This window comes from Castor canadensis, chromosome 1, assembly GCF_047511655.1.
Source record: "Castor canadensis chromosome 1, mCasCan1.hap1v2, whole genome shotgun sequence".
NCBI classification, from domain to species: Eukaryota; Metazoa; Chordata; class Mammalia; order Rodentia; family Castoridae; genus Castor; species Castor canadensis.
In genome coordinates, this window is record NC_133386.1 from 634,577 (window position 1) to 655,169 (window position 20,593).

Below are 20,593 nucleotides of genomic sequence, written 5' to 3' on the forward strand. Positions count from 1 at the left end.
GCGGCCCGCGCGGCGGCGGCGGCGGCAGCGGCGGCGGCGGCGGCGGCCGGGACTAGGAGGCGGCGACGGCGGCGCCGGCGGCGCGGGGCGCTCGGGCTGATGGCTGCGGCGGCCGGGCCCGGGGCGGCGCTGTCCCCGCGGCCATGCGACAGCGACCCGGCCACTCCCGGAGCTCAGTCCCCGAAGGTGAGCGGCGGCGGCCTGCGCGGGGCGGGCCGGGGCGCGGGCGGCCCGGGCGCAACAAGTGCGGCGGCGGCGGGAGACGCGGGCCCCGCTCCCTGCGGCCTCCGCTCCCGAGTCCCCGTCCGAGGTGGCGCCTCGGGCGCGGGCCCGGGCCGCAGTCCCCGGAAGTGTCTGTTGAGCACTTGAGCGTCGCGACGGCCCGGGAGGACCTGCGTGTGCCCGCAAGTTGTCCGCCAAACTCAACTTGCGTCCCCGGCTCCAGCATAGCGGTGGTGGCGTGTGTCCCCGCGCAGCTACTCAAGTCCCCCGGGGCCTGGCGGGCGGGGCGACGACTTCGCAACCGCGGGGTCCCCCCTACCCCGTCGGTCATCGCGCACGCGGGGCCGCGCCCGAGGCCTGGCCGCCCCGTCCCCAAGGCCTGGCTCTGTCCCGGGGCCCCTCACTCCCTCTGTCCCTTGTCCCAAGGCCTGCCTGTCCCCAAGGCCGGTTCCCACTCTCTCTCCTGTCCTGAGGCCTGCCTGTCCCCTGTCCCCAAGGCCGGTTCCCACTCTCTCTCCTGTCCTGAGGCCTGCCTGTCCCCTGTCCCCAAGGCTGGTTCCCACTCTCCTGTCCCGAGGCCTGCCTGTCCCCTGTCCCCAAGGCCGGTTCCCACTTTCTGTCCTGAGGCCTGTGTGTCCCCTGTCCCCAAGGCCGGTTCCCACTCTCTCTCCTGTCCTGAGGCCTGCTTGTCCCCTTTCCCCAAGGCTGGTTCCCACTTTCCTGTCCCGAGGCCTGCATGTCCCCAAGGCCGGTTCCCACTCTCCTGTCCCGAGGCCTGCCTGTCCCCTGTCCCCAAGGCCAGTTCCCACTCTCCTGTCCCGAGGCCTGCCTGTCCCCTGTCCCCAAGGCCGGTTCCCACTTTCTGTCCTGAGGCCTGTGTGTCCCCTGTCCCCAAGGCCGGTTCCCACTCTCTCTCCTGTCCCGAGGCCTGCCTGTCCCCTGTCCCCAAGGCCGGTTCCCACTCTCCTGTCCCGAGGCCTGCTTGTCCCCAAGGCCGGTTCCCACTTTCTCCTGTCCTGAGGCCTGTGTGTCCCCTGTCCCCAAGGCCGGTTCCCACTCTCTCTCCTGTCCTGAGGCCTGCCTGTCCCCTGTCTCCAAGGCCGGTTCCCACTCTCTCTCCTGTCCCGAGGCCTGCCTGTTCCCTGTCCCCAAGGCCGGTTCCCACTCTCCTGTCCTGAGGCCTCCTTGTCCCCAAGGCCGGTTCCCACTCTCTCCTGTCCTGAGGCCTGTGTGTCCCCTGTCCCCAAGGCCGGTTCCCACTCTCTCTCCTGTCCTGAGGCCTGCCTGTCCCCTGTCCCCAAGGCCGGTTCCCACTTTCTCTCCTGTCCCGAGGCCTGTGTGTCCCCTGTCCCCAAGGCCGGTTCCCACTCTCTCCTGTCCTGAGGCCTGCCTGTCCCCTGTCCCCAAGGCCGGTTCCCACTTTCCTGTCCCGAGGCCTGCCTGTCCCCAAGGCCGGTTCCCACTCTCCTGTCCTGAGGCCTGCTTGTCCCCTGTCCCCAAGGCTGGTTCCCACTCTCCTGTCCCGAGGCCTGCCTGTCCCCTGTCCCCAAGGCCGGTTCCCACTCTCCTGTCCCGAGGCCTGCTTGTCCCCAAGGCCGGTTCCCACTTTCTGTCCTGAGGCCTGTGTGTCCCCTGTCCCCAAGGCCGGTTCCCACTCTCTCTCCTGTCCCGATGCCTGCCTGTCCCATCCCCAAGGCCGGTATGACCCTGAGGCTGGTCCCCCACTCTGTCCCCCAGCCTCAGGGGCCGTCCTGAGGCCTCAGGCAGGAGTGGAATCTCACCCGCGGGGTGAGACTGCATGCGGACCTTTCACTTCCTACCCTGAGTGTCGGAAATGTGGCAGTCACCACCGCCACGGCCGCGGACAAGCTCCTCACCCACCCCTGCCATCGGCGGAGACTGCCCGAAGCCCGCTGCGCTTTCGCTCTGTAATTAGAATTTGCAGCCGCACATTTCCTACACACGAAATTGTGCTCTCTGCTCTCTTGAGGGCCAGTTCTACTGGAACTTCCTTTTTAACCAAACAAAAATGTTGTTAACTGACATGAGAATCCTTAAAATGCAAGCCAAATAGAAAAAAAGACTCTGAATGCTTAAAATGCATTATGTGCAAAGTATTCAATATGAAGCATTCCAATTTTCTTACCATTAAATGTAAATTTTAGGAAAATAGATTTTGCATTATTCTCCAGCTCCTGCTTGGTCACAAGTCTTAAAAGGAGTGTTCTCGGCATTTATTTGAATGCACATGTTACAAGAATTGTAGAGTGGAATGTTTTATATTTTACTATCTGGAAAAGAATCTTGGTGAATTCCTAGGAGCTGGAGGCATTTGAGACTTTATTACTGTTATTGTAGCTTTAGCATTTATCAGCTTATTTGCTAGTCCTTGCTCTAAGTGTGTTTCATATATTCAGTTAACTCATTTAATCCTTGCATTGGCCATGTAATATGGGTACTGTTGATGGCCCTGCTTCTTCAGATAAGGAGCCACCCATGGACAACAGCTGGGCAGTTAGTGGCCAGTAAGATCCCAGGCAGGCCAGCTGTGACTCGCCTGGCCATTATACTCTCTTCATTCTCTCTGAAGCCTGACTTTTAATTTTAATATGTAGCAGGAAGACAGTGGTATTCAAAAAAATTGTAGTAGTGTTAGAAACTACATTACCTTGATTTAAAAACAATTATGATATCTAGACCTACAGCCTTGGCTAATTGGTGAATAAATCAGTTTCTTCCTTTTTTTTTTTAAATCAGTTTTCCATCATCTGATAACACATTAATTTCCTTGATGGAATAGGCAAACTTACACTCTTGATATGCTTATCACATATGTAATGGATTTCATTAAAATATGGACAGTTGGTTTCTTTTTTGTTGTGTGTGTGTATTGCTGTACTATAAGTTGGTAATTCTTAGTAGAGTGTATATTTCCTGAATCATTACAGTGTAAGAAAAATGATTAGTTTTGTTAACCTACGTTTAGCCCTTCTCTGTGCTTGTTTCACAAGAGTAAAGTACAAGTATGCAAGGGGAAGAGGCTGGTTGTGACACTAGGAGGGACACAGCCACTCCTAGTGTTCCTTAAGAGCAGAAGGCATTGCAGTTTTAACCTCGGTTGGTAAGAAAGTGAAGGTAGATTTAGATTTGCAGGTGAACTGACTGTTGTCTTTGTTTGAACTGAAGATCAGTTTTTGGGTTCTTCCAGGTCTTGTTTGTGCCAAATTCTTAGTCCCTTTAATTTTAATAGGAAATTAAAATTAATTTGTTACTATTCGTCCTTAGATGGCCTTTGAATTGTTGAGAAGATATAATCACTCCTTGTTTATTACTCTTTTTCTAATTATGATTATTTTTAAATCTTTTAAATGTGTAGGATGATAACGAGGAGAATTCAAATGATGGTACCCATCCATCCAAACGGAGGCGGATGGGCTCAGGAGATAGCTCTAGAAGCTGTGAAGCCTCAAGCCAAGACCTTGGGTACTGTCATTTTACTGCTTAGTAATGCTTTCTGTGCTTTTTTTCTTTTCTCTGCATTGGCTTCCTCCCTTGTTCTCCCCCTTCCCAGCTCTAGCAAAGGCAGTTATAAATTGAGTATTTTCTTCCTGTTTTATAACGTGACACAAAAGTTAGTTTTGCTACTGAGTGCAATTAGAAATAATGCTGAAATACATAATTACATGAAATTCACCACTTTAACTCTTTTAAAGTGTGTGATTCGGTACCATTAATCTGGTCACGGTGTCATGCCACTGTACCACCAATACCTTAAAGAAACTACAATTACCAGTAACTCCCATTTCTCCCTGCCACCAGCCCCTGGCAGCCACCATTCTGCTTCTCCCTTTGAATGTGATATTCCTGGGTATCTCCTACAGCTGGAACCATATCATATTTGCCCTTTTGGATTTCTCACTTAGCATAATATCTTTAAAATTGAGTCATGTTGGAGCCTGTGACAGAATTTCCTCCTGAAGTCTGTATTCATGTACCATGTTTGTTTATTCATATGTTGGTAGATATTTAGGGTGTTTACACATTTGGGCTGGGTTGAGTAATGCTGCAGTGAACACTGGCATTGAGAGTAGGAATGGATACCCAGTAGAATAGCTGACCACATGACAATTCTTAATCTTCCTACCTCCACCTCCCGAGTAGCTGGATTACAGCTGGTTACCACCTATGTTCAGGTTTTTGAGGAACCTGCAGACTTTTCTACAGCGCCTGTACCATTTTCATTCCTACCAATAATGCAGTTTCTAGTTTCTTCACATCCATGCAGTTTTGTTCTATAAAAAGTGTGAAGTGGTCACTCACTGTGGCTTTGATCTGCATGTCCACAATGCCTAGTGCCATTGAGCATTTTTCCTATACTTGTTGGCCTTCTGCATCTTTGGAGAAATGTCTACTGTAGTTCTTTGCCTGTCTTTGTTCTATTTTTGTTTTGAGTTATAGGAGATCTTTACATACCCTATATATTAATTCTTTATCAGACGCTTGATTTGTAAATATGTCCTCCATCCCATGGGCTGTCTGTTCACTGTTAATAGTGTCCTTTGATGAAGCCCAGATTACCTATTTTTTTCTTTTGTAACTTATGCTTTTGATGTCATAGCTAAGAATCCATTGCCAAGTCAGTATCCTAGCTTGCTCTCGTATTGAGGTTGTTGATTCATTTTGAGTTAACTTTCGTAGGGATGTGATGTGAGGTAGAGGTTCAGTCCCATGCTGCTGGATGTTCAAATACAGTTTCCTAGCTCCAGTTTTGGAAACACTGTCTTCATTGGTTACTTTTAAATGAGTAAATGTATGCAATAGTGTTGATTGCTGTTTGTAATTTAGATGTCAGATGGGCTCACATCGGAAGTTTGCCATCCAGAACTGTGATTGAGGGCATTCGATCACAGCCTTCAAACTAGCCCCATGCTTTGCTTCTGAGTTTCTGGAAGAACAAGTAATTATGTGGTAATAGAGCTATCCCACTTATATTTAAGTTTCATTAATTATAGTTTCATATCAGTACAGTCCATTGAAAAAGGGATCTCTGGAGTCCTGCTTTCTCAGCCATTTGTGACTCACTAAATAGCAGACAAGAAGAATTTACTGATACTATACCTTGTGTGGATGAGATACTCAGAGTGAGTGTAAAGCCAAAGAGCATTCTGAGCTAGCATTGCCACCTTAGTTTGGGCTCATTATCTCCTAGACTGAATGTGCATTTATTCTAGCAGTGGTGAGCCTTGGTTCTTTGTGGTACACAGAAATTGTTATTTGCAGAGTATTGTTTGATGTGATTGTTCCTCTTCTTTCTACCTGTGTTGTAATTTTCTTTGGTAAACACAAAGTCAAATCATAACAATGAATTTAAATACTTAAAATAGATTTCAAAATATCCTCAAATAAACGTGATTAAAATTTAATAAAAGCCACATTTAGGCATAATATGTATTTCTGTGCTTAGCTTTAGTTACTATCCAGCAGAAAATTTGATAGAATACAAGTGGCCACCAGATGAAACAGGAGAATACTATATGCTTCAAGAACAAGTCAGTGAATATTTGGGTGTGACCTCCTTTAAACGGAAGTATCCAGGTACTTAAGTCTGAGTTACATAATTCCTTACATCTAACTTGTGACTGGTTTTTCTTGGTTACGAGTTGTTTATAGTTTATTTTATATTCTTATGCTTGCTGATTTTAATTTGCTAACAATCATTTAGCATCTCTCTCCACTGTGGATATATTCTTACATCTCACCAACTAATTTAAAGGCAGAATAAGAAAGGAGAATTTTCTGGGGAAACTTTAGAAGGAAATTACTTTACAGGCAAATGTTTTGATTCTGTACCCATGCTCTGTGGTCATAGGAATGGAGTTAGCTACAAGCTATGTCTGAATTTCAGAAAAGCTGTTGCTGATTAATTTAATACAGTTGTTTATGTTACTTTGGGATATTCTATTTTTGGTTTTATTCTAGCTTTTATTTCTCAATTTAGAAGATTTTTTTAAAGCTTCCCTAATGATACTTGGAATATGTAATATGAAATATTTTAAAAATGAACTCTTTTAGGCTTTTAAAAGTTTTACAAATACACAACATTTCACTATTTTTAATAGTCCTTTTGTTCTTTTTTTGGAGATTTAGAGCGACGAGATTTGTCTCACAAGGAGAAACTGTACCTAAGAGAGCTGAACGTCATCACAGAAACGCAGTGCACTCTGGGTAATCAGAGCTTTTGTGTGACTGCAAACTGAACACTTTTTATAGGTGATACTGAATAAGTATCCCCTTTCCTATTTTACAAAATTCATAAAATAAATTGAACTATTTAAATGCTACATTGATTACTTCATTTTTGATTATTGTTAAAATGCAAAGGAGAGAGAAGCTTATAGCAGAATATAGTTTTTAAATAATAACTTTTCACAGAACTGTCAAAAAGTGTATTTTGTGTGCAGAGTTTGCATTTTTTAAAAGTATAGGTCCTTAGCTTTCTTTTTCTGGTGCTGGGGATTGAACCTGTAGATCCTTATCTCTTAAACGGTGACTCACTAATTTTACTTCTGTCTGATTTTTCGATGTCTGTTCATAATATCCCCCATAAGCCTCTTCATCGTGGTTACTTTTAGCATAAGTTGATGGGAGTTCATTTTAGTGGTTGGAGAAATCTTCACGTTATCTCCATGATGTGTATGCTGAAGAATTTTTAGAAATTTGAATTGATTATATTTCTGGTGTATAGAATTTGAAGACTAGGAGTTATAGTCTGTTGGAGAATACTGTTCTACATATTCAGTATCCTCTATTGTTAGTGGTTAGCATACAATTATTTCTAAATAAGGGGTGCATGTGTATAATACCCAATTCGAGAGAAACTCATTTTGGTTGAGGATTTGATGTCTTCACCTTTACAAGATAATCTTTTTAATTGCTGGATTTTTTGTTATGGATATTAACTTTTATTATTTTAAAGTGTATTAAAATATTTTGCTTTGATTATTGTAAAACATTTTAAACGTAGAGGTGTTTGAAAGGGAAGCTAATTTTGAAAGTAGTTATGTTCACTCACTTTTTAAATAACTTATTTTTTTCGTCTGAAAAGGTTTAACAGCACTGCGTAGTGATGAAGTGATTGACTTAATGATAAAAGAATATCCAGCCAAGCATGCCGAGTACTCTGTTGTTCTACAAGAAAAAGAGCGTCAGCGAATCACAGAGCATTACAAAGAGTACTCTGTAAGTACTGAAGCGAGTACGCTTAAGTACTGAGCCACTGGCACTTTTGGGGGTGGTGGGAGAGTGATGTTTAGTAAAGATATGGATGACTTCAACTGTAATAATTTTGTTTTAGCAAATGCAACAACAGAATACTCAGAAAGTTGAAGCCAGCAAAGTGCCTGAGTATATTAAGAAAGCTGCGAAAAAAGCAGCCGAGTTCAATAGCAACTTGAATCGGGAGCGCATGGAAGAGAGAAGAGCCTACTTTGACCTGCAGACTCACGTGGGTGACTGAGCTAGCTCCTACTTGGTACTTCAGTTGCATGTGGGTGACTGAGCTCCTACTGGTACTGCAGACGTATGTGGGTGACTGAGCTCCACAGCACCTGGGCCTACTAGTTGGCTGTGTTTTATTGCAGTGGCCACCATTCCCTTTATCATCAGATGTATTTGTTGTCAGTTCAGTGTCTTGCTTTCTGCCCAGAAGTTAAGTGAATAATGCTAATTGTGAATAATATATTGTTCTGTAAGATCTCTTTTGTTTTATGGTTGCTGTTCTGCTTACTAGGACTAATGTCATATGTGCTGTCATGTTTGCTGTGTCCCAAGGATGGAGGTGGAGATTTCTAGGTTCATTCATTTGATTCTCACAGTAGCCACGTAAGGTTCAGTGAGAGCCATTTGTATTTGCTAGAGCAGCAAGTTGAGCTACAGAGCGCTTCCTAAGCTGCTGAGGTCACACTGCTGTTACCTGGGGAACTGAGATATTCTTTCCTCAGAAACTACTTGTGGTTAGTAGGCAGAAGACCCCTGTTCCATGTGCACTCGAGGCACCAGCTGTCCCTTAGTTCACTGCTCCCAGTGTCACATAGACAGTTAGCTTTTCTGTGGGTGGTGCATTTGTGGCAGGGTGTACAGGGTTCTTTACTAGTTGGTTCCTTGTATGGAATCAGGTTTGTGTTTCTTTTGATAATGCAGGTTATCCAGGTGCCTCAGGGGAAGTACAAAGTGCTGCTGACTGAGCGGACAAAGGTCAGTTCTTACCCAGTGGCCCTCATCCCCGGACAGTTCCAGGAGTATTACAAGAGGTATTCAGTCGTTTCCATGACCATTGGTTTCAGGGCCTGTGCACTTACCTTCTAACAGTCTGGGTTTTTCATTTATTTTATTTTTGAATTATCATACATTAATAGTACAAGGGGCTCTGTTATGATAATTGCATACATGTGTACAGTGTGCCTTGAACAAGTTCACCCTTTCATTGTATTTCCATTCCCTTCTCTCCTCCCACCTCTTCTAAACAGTGTTTGGTGTGTTTCATCACACTGTCTTCATACACATGTGTTCAACATACCTCCACCCTGGAGTACCCAGGTCTCTGTCCACTGTTGGGCTTGTCACAGACATGTGCTCAAGTTCTACAGAACCAAGTGGACCTTGGACCACACTGAGCACTGGTATCACTTGCACATGTTGGAAATGAGGTGCTCAGAATCTGCACAGTCGATTCTGACTGGGAAGAGATGAGAAGATGCAGAGGATTGCCAGGTCAGCTGTGGACAAGTGGGCACCTGCCGCGCTGCCCACCTGGCCTGGCCACCACCTCCAGTCTGTGTGCCAGAGGGCTGTGTTTATCCTGCTTCTAACCTGACTGTAACCAAAATAGGACTAATGGGTTCTTCAGCTTTAAACCTTATGTACAGGTTTGTTACCTATGGAAACATATGTTCTCAGAATAGAGGGTATTCTTTAAAATAGAATGTATGCTATGGCTTACTGTTTGAGAGTCAAATTTAAATCATGGGCAGAAATGTTTCTTTTGAGGTTTTTGTTTGAGCTTTTGATCACATTTTTAGAAGTCGAATGCTGGTCTACCAATCCCTTTGCTGTTTCGGCATGATAACCTTAGCTGAAGGAGCTGCTGGTTCAGGGACCCTTTCTGTATGACAGCTCTCCTGAGAGTGAGGTGGAGGTGTCCCAGAGGTCATTGGACCTGGGGGAAAGGACTGCCAGTCTAGCTTCAGGCAGTAGAGCTGAGTAAATGTTAGACTGCATTCTTCCCAAATTGGTTTAAAATAATGTTACTGAAAATTGTTTCTGAAATTACCTCTTATGCAATATCTATACTATGCTCTGCTATGATTTCCATGAATGGCATAATTCCACTCTTAGATCAGTTTTGTGACATAGACTCTTATTACATCTGTTTTACAGCATAGAAGTCAGTGACAGCTCAGGCTGGGGTGGAGGAGTATGCGAACAGACAGTAGTGGCCCAGAGTTTATGTTCTACTGTGAGGCTATGGTTTCACTCTCATCTGCTGAGGGTAACAGGAAGAAACATTACATTTTTTTTGTAGTTAAGACAGGGTCTTGTTGTCCAGGATAGACTTGAACTCAGTCCTCTTACTTCTGTCTCCCCTCCAAGTGCTGGGATTATGGGTGTGTACCACCATGCCCCATTGAGATAGTACCTTTTTGTAAAAAGAGTCACATGCATATTCTATATGATCAGCCTAGTGAAGAAATGTTTAGGTTTCTTACTACTTATCCCTATCTGATGACCAAAATGAAAAATGAACTATTTTGCTGAGTATGGTGGTGCACGACTGTAATCCCAGATATCCAGGAGTCAGAGAGGAGGATTGGAGTTCAAAGTACCCTGGGCAAAAGTTATCACGACCCCATCTCAAAAACAAGTTGGACCAGGCTTGGTGGCTCGTGTGAGTAATTCTGCTTGCGAGACAGATATAGGAGGATTGAGGTTCAAAGCCAGATGGGCAGACATTTTACAAGGCCACATCTCAACCAATAAAAGCTGAGTATGGTGACATGTGCTATTATCCCAGCTATTGGGAATAGTAAGTAGGATTGTAGTCCAGGCCTGTTGGAACATAAACATGACTTCTATTAGGAAAATATCTAAAGCAAAAAGTGCTAGTGTATAACTCAGTGATAGAGATTAGTTCAAACCCCAGTATTGTCAAAAAAAACAAACAGAAACCAAAAACAAGTTGGGTATGGTGGTGCATGCCTGTAATCCTAGCTACTTGAGAGGCGGAAGTCAGGTCCAAGAGGATCAGGTCCAAGGTAGGCCGAGACAAAGGCCTTAACCTAATCTGAAATACCAACTAAAAGCAAAAGGACTGGGGCATGGATGAAGTGGAGGCTCTTAAGTTCAATCCCTATCTACCAAAACAAAAAAATGACCTCAATTTTTCAAAAGTATTTGGGAGTGCAAAGTCTTTTCATATTTAATAATAAGGGAAAAGTGAAAGCAGTCTCTGAATGTAGGTACTCGCCAGATGAGCTGCGGTATCTGCCATTAAACACGGCCCTGTACGAGCCTCCCCTGGACCCCGAGCTCCCTGCCTTAGATAGTGATGGCGATTCTGATGATGCTGAAGACGGCCGAGGTGACGAGAAACGGAAAAACAAAGGCACTTCGGTAGGATGTTATTTTAGCAGGAGACTTTTCTTTCCCTCTGGACAATTGCGGACTGCCTTCCTAGGATGTGAAATTAGTTGAACTGTGTCATTGCAGTCTGAAAGGGACAGCTGCATGTAAATTACAGATTCTTTCATGAAGAAAATGTGTTTACTGTGTGTTGATCTGCAGGATGTGCTTTGCTCACTTTTATTTTTAAAATCACTATTGTGAGCAGGATAGATAAGGACACTGAACGTAAATTTACTGTCTTTTATCCAGCTTGCTGTCTGTACAGCTTAACATACTGAAGAAAGCAGACTTTGATCTTTGCCACAGAGAAAAGTGTTTTTCTTAATCTGGGGAGCACATGAACTCTTCATTGTGTTCCTATTGATTAGTTTTGGGCTTCCTGGAAGAAAGCAGTACCTTTACTCATACACTGTGCTATTTGTTGGGTTTCGTGCATGACTGTTCATACCAAAATGCTGTTGCAAGACAGTGGGAAGCTGGTGCCCCATGGATTGAGGAAGAATGGCAGCCCATGGTGGCATAGGGCATTTTGAGCAGCTGCCCCTCTTAAAGTCACACTGCCCCCTTCGAGTGTCAGCAATAGCTTCCAAAACCTTCTTCTCGTATATGTTACATAAAATGAGGCCTGTTCAAGTCTTAAAAAGCAGATGCCAGTGGCAGGGAAGGTTGCTGTGTGGGCTCAGGGAGAGGAGGTGTGAGTTAGTCCAGCAGATGTTAAACTTTGAGCAAGTAAAGTATGTCAGACACCATTGTAGATAGTGGGTGATGCGACCCTGCCTAGTTTTATGAAAGCACATATATATTTGAAGAGTTAAATTTAATGTCACTTATTTTAGACTCCCTCAAAAGCAAGTTTCTTAAAATTGAAATTTATATTTTTCAATTAATGAGACTTTAAAATTAAAAAAAATGTTTCCTGTAGTTTTAAAAATTGATACTTATCTGTCTTAATTTCAAAGAATTTGTGTTTTTGCCTCTCCTGCTCCAGGACAGTTCCTCGGGCAACGTGTCTGAAGGGGAAAGCCCTCCTGACAGCCAGGAGGACTCCTTCCCGGGAAGACCGAAGTCAAAAGAAAAAGCTGGCACTCCAAGAAAAGACGGCTCCAAACGCTCTGTATTGTCCAAATCAGTTCCTGGGTACAAGGTAGAAGAAAAAAGCCCCTGACTCAGCTTCCTTACTGACCAGCCTCTCCCTGAACCATGTTAACTCTGAACCTCTCGACTGTGGAGCTCCTGCTTGCTGTGCCTCACTCGCTGTCCTGTGGTGTGCACCTGTCCACTGCTTTCTTTTTGCTTTATTTCCCTGGTGGCTTTCCTGTCACTTTCAGCTATGGTTTAGCTGTTATTTTCTGTATATGTACTACTTTTGAGTCTTTTCTCCCTGTAAATAATAGCCAGGCAAGTACTAGTTTTTAAAACATTGTTTAAAGGCAGAACTTGATACCGTAACTATCTGGCACTTAAAATATCCAACAGCTGGTGCAGTTAGTGGAGCTAAGCCTGCTGAGCTCTAAAGTAGGTTGGACCTACTGTTGCACTAAGTGGCATTTCTGTAGTGCCTTTCATTAAGAAGATTGATAGGTTGATGCATTTACTAAATTCAGCTAACTCTGGGCTAGGAAGTAGTGAAACCTGTTCTTCACGTTTGTAGTGGTTTTAGCAGAACCTTGGCAAATGACTTCCATCTTTCTGTGACAAGGACTGAAGCATACTTGCTACCCTTTTAGTCTGGTTATTCTCAGAGTGAGGCAGTAGGTTGTCAGCGGTTACGATTTTTTAATACGATTTTTAATATTTCTTCTATCTGACTTTCCCCTTCATGAGGTTGGATGAGAGGTGAACAGCTGTGTGGGTGTGTAGGGATGTAAGAATCTCATAGAAGGGACAGAATTAGTGCACAGTTTTACATAAAGTTTTGGATGGTGATAATATACGGTTCTTTTGGTCTGGAATATAATAGGATATCCATTGCATTATGACTGAAAATGTAGTGAGGGAAGGATTTAAGTAAGGTGATGAGACTGTTTTGCTAAGTAAAATTGTTAAACAACTTGCGTGTCATTGTTTGTGACTGGTAGGTAACCCCCAAGAACAGGTTGTTTGCTTAGCATACCCAAGACCCTGGGTTTGATCCCCAGCACCACAAAAAAAAAAAAAAAAAAAAAAAACGAGAAAGCAAGTTGAAGTGAGCTGTAAGCCATCTTCCTTCCACCTAACAGCACTTTCGAACAGTTTGTTTACCTTTTGTTTCCTGAAGTTAAGAGTCAGAATAGCCCCTATTTTATTAGAAATGCCTGTATGTAATCATCCTAAAGTTTCATGTTTTTGCAGCCATGGCAGCAGATTTCATTCAGTGAGCATTACCTGCCAAGGGTGGCTTCAGAGGGCTGTAGCTATGTGATGTTTGTACTTGTTTTTACATGTATAGTTTATTTAAGTTTTTTAAACTGAAGATTTAAGTTAATGCTTAATAGTTGAAAGCAAATGAATTCCAAAGACTTAAGTTTCAGAAACAGCCTGTCTGAGAAAGTATGTGTTTCTGGTCATAAGAGCTCCAAGTGGGAGAGGTGGCTTGAGGCACAAGGTCTGTTAGCTGCCCAAGCCTGTGGAGATCTTCAAGCAATGAGCCTGGTTGATCATGAGTTAAAATGTAGAGAATATTGAAATGAACATTTTAATACAGGCTGAAGATGAAGAACTATCCATATTATTGTTGATTTAGTAAATCATACACATTAGGCTAATATTAACAAGGGAATCTGATATGCAAACACATTTTATTATAATCTGTGGACATTTTTAGTACCTAAAAATGTTTCAGGTGTTTCAGAGATGGGAACAACCAATACCTAGACATTATATATTAATGTGAACATGATTAGTGCAACTTAACCTCTCTATAAAAAGTATTAGTAAGCCAAGATGTGCCTAAGTGTTAGGGTACTTCAAACTGAAGCTCATATGCACACACATAGATGCAAACACTTATGTTTTAGAATGGGAATTAAGAGAGATGATAATGTATCTGCTATCTTGCTTATGTAATAAGATGCACTAGTGCTTGCCCTTCATTTGTAGGACAGTATTGTTTAGGTTACATTAACCTGACCTTAAAGCATAATTGTTAGGGTCCAGGCCTATAACTGTATTAGTGCTGCCGTGAAGGTGTCACTGACCTCTGGGTGTCTTTCAAGAAGAAGAGCAGGTGCACTGTGGGCCTTTTTTTTATTTGACATGCTGAAGATTGTTAGGATGCATACCTTAGTTTTCTTGTCATCAGTGAGGCTTTGGTGTTGTTGCAAGTATTCAAAGTAGAACAGAGGGTCTCAGCCACACATGGAGCTCTGTTCTGTTTATCTTTGGGGGATTCTGTACCTTTCTTTCCCTCCATCCTCTAGCCCATGAGAGATGACCAGCTTCCCAGCCCCTGTTTGTTGCTCTGTGGGGTTCTGGATGCAGGCTCTGGCTTCTTAGAGCCTAGGAGTATAGTCAACATTGTGCTTTTGTGTGGGGTCTTCAGCATCATTCTAAAAAATGCTAGTGCTCCCCTTCTCTTGCATCTCTCTCCTCTCCTCCATCTCACTCTTTCTCATCCATCTGTTTCCCCTTCTTTCTTTCCTCTTATGTCTCTACCCTTCTCCCATCTCTCCTCCATCTCCACTTCTCTCTCTCCCCTTCTCCTTCTCTCCCCCTTCTCTATCTCTCCTCCACCTCTCTCTCCTCCTCTTCCCTCCTCTTCTCTCCTCTTCTGTCTCTCCTTTCTCCCATCTTCTTTTCAACAAGATGAAGACTATTGGGTAAGAAAATTTTAAGTGGTTTAGCAAAACATTATGATGTGAGCTTAAAAGTAAAACCTAGAACTTCTGAGTGTCCCTCTTTATTGCAGGCATTTGTGTATATTTTAATGATTGTAGAACTTGATTGCTCCAGAATGTGGTGACTAGCCTGATGTTTACTCCTTTTGAGTTTTGTTTTGTAAAGGATCTCCTATGAGGAGTTCTCCTTTTAGAATTTAATACTGTGTGGTTACTCCCCTGACTTTGGTGAAAGATTAGAATACTTACTATGCCAGTATCTGACTTAAACTACAAGTATTAATATCTTTTACATTCAGTACAGGTACCATAATCAAAAGAGTTTTCTTAGTTTTGTGGATTGAGGTGGCTTTCTGCTGTATATTGTGGCAGCTGCAGAGTTGATCATAACTGAACTAGAATACATAGATGTGCACTTCTTAGCTATTTCTTACCCGGTGGAGGAGCACATGAGAACCTTGTGCTTAGAATGTCTCAGTAACAGCAGAGGTAACCACACCACAAGACTTTAGATTTGAGCATGCTGGGGAGTAGGGTATGAAGTACACAAATAGGAGATGTAGAATAGTTAACATGACATCTATATGTTTGTTTAATTTCCATGATATTTATTATTTTGTAGAGACATTTATGATTGTTTGTTCTTATCATATTTATGTATAAGGTTGACTTTTTTAAAAAATAAATAAGCCAAAATTGTTTTTGAATGTCTCTGTCATCTTTTGCCAAGAAAAAACAAAAAACTTAAAAAGAATTAAGAACAAATTCTTTAAGTCTAACAGGTTATGAAAGTGGCAGTGAGACAATTCAGAGCTAGAGTGCTATGTACAGTTTCCATCCATTTGCAGTGACTTAGGAGGAGGATGTATGATGTACATGTGGCTGTGTCAGAATAAAGAGACACACACCTCTACTGATTGGCAGTTCTCTCCCAGTTTGTTACTGTGTTCCTCTGCCCCCATTTCATCCTTGCCCCACTTGCTTTCCTTTTCTACCAGTTATATCTGCATACCTGTGGCATGAGTGAGCCTTGTTTTGTAGGTCAAGGCTTTGATGCTCAGATGCCTTCCTTGTCCTGGTAAGTTTAGGTGCAAGGGATCCTTTTTCCTTTTCCATATATTACCCCAATACTGTGCATGTTCTAATCTGAAAGATTAGTCCTCAAAATATAAAGGTGTTTGTGTATTTCTTATGTGACAATTTTTTTTTTGGCTTGTCTGAAAACTTACTTTTCCTTTTTAGAATGTTTTACATCTTATACCGAATGCGTATGTCCTTTAGTGTAAGTTTTTCTAAGTTGTTAGACACACAGCAAGATCAATCACATCACTGTTTCCACAAACATTTATGCACAACAGTGTATGAATGAGACATCTTTCAATTAAAAATGTTAAAACTTTTCTTTTTTAATCTTAGATTTTATAGATTCTGATTTACCCCTTTGGAAAATACCAGTTTTAAAACTTAGGTTTAACTCTGTATGGCTGGTTTGGAACTTGGGATTTCCTCTCCCACTTAATACTTGACATTGTAATTTCATTTCTCCTTCCTGCTTTTTATACAGATCCTACTATGTATATAGTTAATGTAGCACGAGCTCGTGCTGATTACTAATTGAAATCTGAAGCTTTCCTCAGTAGGCTACCGTGCCTAGGTATGTCTTTCAAAAAAGTCCTCCTTACCAAGTTACAAAAGTAAAGTACAGTATAACATAACAGTTCCTTTTAAACCCATAGTAAGCTCTTCTGGCATGAATTTATAGCCCTCTTCTACCCTTCCAGCCAAAGGTCATTCCAAATGCTCTATGTGGAATTTGTCTGAAGGGTAAGGAGTCCAACAAGAAAGGAAAGGCTGAGTCACTTATACACTGCTCCCAGTGTGATAACAGTGGTAAGTATGGAGATGTCTTCTTAAGATTTTAACTCACACTCTTGTTACTTCAAATCTAGGATGTATAGTTGGCAGCTAGACTTCCACCAAACATTTACCAAATGTATAGGACAACTTAAGAGTATAGTTAAAGTCTATCATGTATTTTCTTCTATTGTATTTTGATGTTTCTTTGGTTAAGTATTCTAGCCACTCTTGGGAAATCCTAAAGCAAGCTAGCATTTTATATGCCATATTGAGTTCAGAATTCTTTTGTGAAATACTACTAATGTTGGTTTTGATTTAGGCCATCCTTCTTGCTTGGATATGACCATGGAGCTTGTTTCTATGATTAAGACCTACCCATGGCAGTGTATGGAGTGTAAGACATGCATTATATGTGGACAGCCCCACCACGAAGAAGAAATGATGTTCTGTGATGTGTGTGACAGAGGTTATCATACTTTTTGTGTGGGCCTTGGTGCTATTCCATCAGGTAAAGATTTTTAAGAAGCACACTGTCTTTGTATGATGAGGCTCTCAGCATTCCTTTTAAGGCTGTGTAAATGGCATGAACACATGACCTATAGACCCTTTTATCCAAAAATGGCTCAAGCTGTGATTACCCAGGTCATAGTCACCTGCTTTTCATCCTTGATCATGCAACTAAAAAACGAGATAGCAGAATGCATAGGCTAGGTTTTGGAAGTATAGTTCAATGTACAGAATGCGTCAGTGTTTTTCTACTGAAATAGCTAAAGTAACAACATCTGTTGTTTCAGTGCTTTGATTTTATGTGTCTATTTAGAAAGTTAACGTGACTGCTATGTCTTTGTACATATTAGAACATATTTCTATAAAGTAAGACTGCATGACAATTCCAGTTCACTTTAGGATGGACAGTAACCTAAGAATAAATCACAGCAGTTGGACTAAGACATTACACAGATAATTGTGTAACTTCAGAACTTATTTGCATAGTTAACACTGTGTAATAGTCTGTGACATCTATGCCAAAAACTAAGTTTCCTGGGAATCATTAAGAAGAAGGTGATTTAAAACAAAAGTTCTATAGCAATTCAGATCAAGTATGCAGTAGTTTATTGTGCTAGTTTTAAAGTGCTAGGTCAGCACAGTATACCAGGACTTGAGAGTGCTATTAGAGCAGCTGAGTAAAAGGCTGACAAAAGCCAGTCAGTAACACGTTTTACATTACAATTCATGTTATTGATCTTTTAAAGTGTGAGTGCTTGAATTTCAGGAAGAATTACAGTTATCTTCAAAACTCCAAATCCTTGTGTAGCGCCCTCCCCCCACGTCCTGAATTTGACATAGCATTGGTTACAATAGTTATGGTAAGGGCACATTTTTCTCCTTGGTTTAAGGAACTCAGTAGTGCTCACTCCTGAAAATCCTGGAGGTTTATCACTAGCGACAATCATAGTTTAGATGGTTTAATACTCAGTCCCATAAAAGTAAGATTCCACTCCATATTAACTAACAATTTTTCTCCTAGGTCGCTGGATTTGTGACTGTTGTCAGCGAGCCCCCCCAACACCCAGGAAAGTGGGCAGAAGGGGGAAAAACAGCAAAGAGGGATAGTTTTCTTGACTTTTATGTACATGCACTGAAGTGGAATATTTAGAGCCACCTTATTTACATTTTCATTTTTATGCCAATAAATGATTTTTGAAGTTAACCATGAGTTTAAAATCTGAAAGTTGATTTATTTCATTGTAAACTATTCTAATCCTTGAAACCAAGTGCAGGTAGAGAGATAGTTCATCTTCCCAAAGATTTTTATCTTAATGGTGCTTTGGCTTTCTTCCCAAATTCAGTAGAAATATTTAGTAATTTGAAAAATCTTATTCCTCCATGAGCCTGCAAAGTTACTATTATTGTTGCAAATCTTTCCTATCTGTGGTCTGTTTCTGTTCTACCTAAGTAGTACAACAAAGTTACTTAATAATAAGCATTGTTAATTCATAGGTAGTCCAGGATGATAAACTGGTAAATGACCTAAAAAGATTTGGTGCAGGTGGAACACAGTGTCTGCAAATACCTGCCTGGCAGGAAACCCTGTTTGGAGAGGAGGAGCCATGTAGGGGGTTGTAGGCCAGGACAAAGTCTGTGCTCAGGAAAATGTGTGTAATTATATTCTCACTTGATTCAGTGACTCTTAAAAACTTAACGTGGAACTTCATTCAGGTAACTATCAAGTTACCAATTTTTGATCGGATCTGTTAAGTGCACGAAAAGCTGTTTTTGATTTCCATAACCTAAGTTACTGCAATTATCTTTTGTCAGCTGATAACCTTACCAAAATGGAGTTCAAGCATTTTATTGAGCATATTCCTTTTCTAGGAGTTCTTATCTTTAAAGGAACACAGACACTGTGCCCAGTGCTTTTCCTACTTGGGATAACTGAGGTAACAAGACTGTATGGCTTCGTTTGCGTCGGGTCTGGCCTTTCGGTCGGGTCACCTTCAGAAGAGGATCTCCAGCACCAGCTTGAGGATGCTGATGAGGACGGTCCAGAGCACGGACTCCTCCTCCGGCGCCGGCCCCGAGCCGTCCGCGTTCTCCCCGGGGGCGGCCTGGCGCGGCGGCCGCGGCTCGGCCGTGCGGTCCAGGTACACCTTCATCTCGAAGTCGCTGGTGTCGTGGGACGGGTGTCCGTAGATGCCGACGCCGACGGGGCGCCGGAAGTGCGCGGGGACGGCGACCACGTCGCGGCCGCAGGTGGCCGACTGCAGCTCGTAGTCGTCGAAGCTGGGGCGCAGGGTGCTGCCGGACACGTACAGGTCGGCGTCCCCGCGCAGGCTGTGCACGCTGAGCACGACCCCGCCCTCGTGGTTCAGCCGCAGGTAGCTGTAGTTGCCGGCCCCGATCTGGCCCTGGACTACGTGCAGGAGGAGCCACTGCTCGGGGACGTCGTCGTCTGCCAGGCCCAGCGCCAGGGTCACGGCCTGCGACGCCAGCAGCGCCAGCAGCGCCCGTCTCCAGGAGGCGGCGGTCCCGCGGGGCGCGGCCATCGCTGCGCAGCGCCGGGGCGTCCTCACGGGCAGTGCTGCGTGGGGACGTACAGGCGACAGCTGGGCCACAGGAGCCCCGCCACGCCACGCCACGCCGGCACGGCCGCTCGGGGGGCCCGGGGCGGACCAGGGGGAAGGGGGCAGGGCTGCCCTCCCCGAACTCACCGCCGTACCCCGCGGCCCGCCGCGCCCGCAGCACCCGGGCCCGGCACGGCCTCTTGCAGCGACCGGAAGAGAAACCGCGCCCGGAAGTGAGGCTCCCGCTAGAGAGGCTCTGCCCCTCTCGCGAGAGTCCCGTAACCATAGTGACGCCGGCAGCGGGGCCCGGGGGCGGTGCGGACCGCTTGCGGACGTCTTCGTGGGCTCGGGTCCGCGGGACGGCAGCTGACTGCGAAGACTGGTGCGCTGCGCTGTTGTCCTTGTCTGTCCGGTCGGGAGCGTGGGGCCCCGAGGGCGTCCAGGCCGCGCCGATCTGCCTGTCCACTCTGGGCCGCGCCAAGGTGAGGGGGATGCGCGGTGGAGCGGCTCCCTCGGTGTGGGGGTCCCGGGCGGGTTCCATAGGCGGCGAGCCGGCGTCCCGCGGTCCCGGGCTGCAACGACACCTCTTACTCCCTGGTGGGGCTGGAATATGGGAGCGTGGGTGCAGCAGAGGACGCCTTGGGGTTTGCTTTAAGTCACAGCAGGGGCGGTATTCCAACTCCAGCATTAGGACTGCCAGCCCTTCTGGTTGCCGTAACAACGCACCCCGGACTGGACTGGGTGGCCCGCCACTGTGCGGGAGGCTGGAAACCCAAGTCGAGGCCGCTTCTCCCCTTGTAGACGGATGGCCGTGGTCTCCGCGCCTTCTCACGCGGACGAAGGGACTCTTGCTGGGGCTCCAGTCCCTCGTGAGGCCCAAGCACCTCCTGTCCCCACCTCACCGCGGGATTTGCCGGGACACAGACCAGAGCGCAAAGGCGCAAGAGCGGATTG

At 44.4% G+C, this 20,593-nt stretch overlaps 3 protein-coding genes across 5 annotated transcripts in view; 2 read left to right on the forward strand and 1 right to left on the reverse strand.

Annotated features, from left to right (window-relative positions):
- Window positions 1–53: 53 nt before the first annotated feature.
- On the forward strand, window positions 54–18,291 carry Phf10 (PHD finger protein 10). Of its 3 annotated transcripts, none has more exons than XM_020173776.2 (12): window positions 54–186; window positions 3,599–3,705; window positions 5,687–5,817; window positions 6,364–6,447; window positions 7,328–7,461; window positions 7,577–7,726; window positions 8,422–8,531; window positions 10,737–10,890; window positions 11,891–12,046; window positions 16,499–16,607; window positions 16,894–17,082; window positions 18,103–18,291. In XM_020173776.2, exons 1-12 carry the CDS (start codon window positions 100–102, stop codon window positions 18,186–18,188), a joined length of 1,497 nt encoding a protein of 498 aa, XP_020029365.2. In that variant the 5' UTR covers window positions 54–99; the 3' UTR covers window positions 18,189–18,291. The 3 variants fall into 3 exon arrangements, with proteins under 3 accessions (XP_020029365.2, XP_020029366.2, XP_073926110.1); XM_020173777.2 differs by having other exon boundaries at window positions 6,370–6,447; XM_074070009.1 differs by lacking the exon at window positions 54–186 and adding an exon at window positions 5,068–5,190 and having other exon boundaries at window positions 3,597–3,705.
- Window positions 17,671–19,990, reverse strand: C1H6orf120 (chromosome 1 C6orf120 homolog). The gene has a single exon (XM_020173779.2). It carries the CDS (start codon window positions 19,619–19,621, stop codon window positions 19,073–19,075), a length of 549 nt encoding a protein of 182 aa, XP_020029368.1. The 5' UTR covers window positions 19,622–19,990; the 3' UTR covers window positions 17,671–19,072.
- Window positions 19,989–20,593, forward strand: part of Wdr27 (WD repeat domain 27) — an 88,481-nt gene continuing 87,876 nt past the window's right edge. Inside the window, exon 1 of the mRNA XM_074070055.1 lies at window positions 19,989–20,121. The gene's annotated coding sequence lies outside the window, so the exon portion shown is untranslated. The remainder of the gene's footprint in view (window positions 20,122–20,593) is intronic.

Coding starts and splice junctions, on each gene's coding strand:
- Phf10 (XM_020173776.2), top strand. CDS start 100: ATGGCTGCGGCGGCCGGGCCCGGGGCGGCGCTGTCCCCGCGGCCATGC. Junction 5,818..6,363: donor CTTTAAACGGAAGTATCCAG/GTACTTAAGTCT, acceptor CTTTTTTTGGAG/ATTTAGAGCGACGAGATTTG. Junction 6,448..7,327: donor AGAAACGCAGTGCACTCTGG/GTAATCAGAGCT, acceptor TCGTCTGAAAAG/GTTTAACAGCACTGCGTAGT.
- C1H6orf120 (XM_020173779.2), bottom strand. CDS start 19,621: ATGGCCGCGCCCCGCGGGACCGCCGCCTCCTGGAGACGGGCGCTGCTG.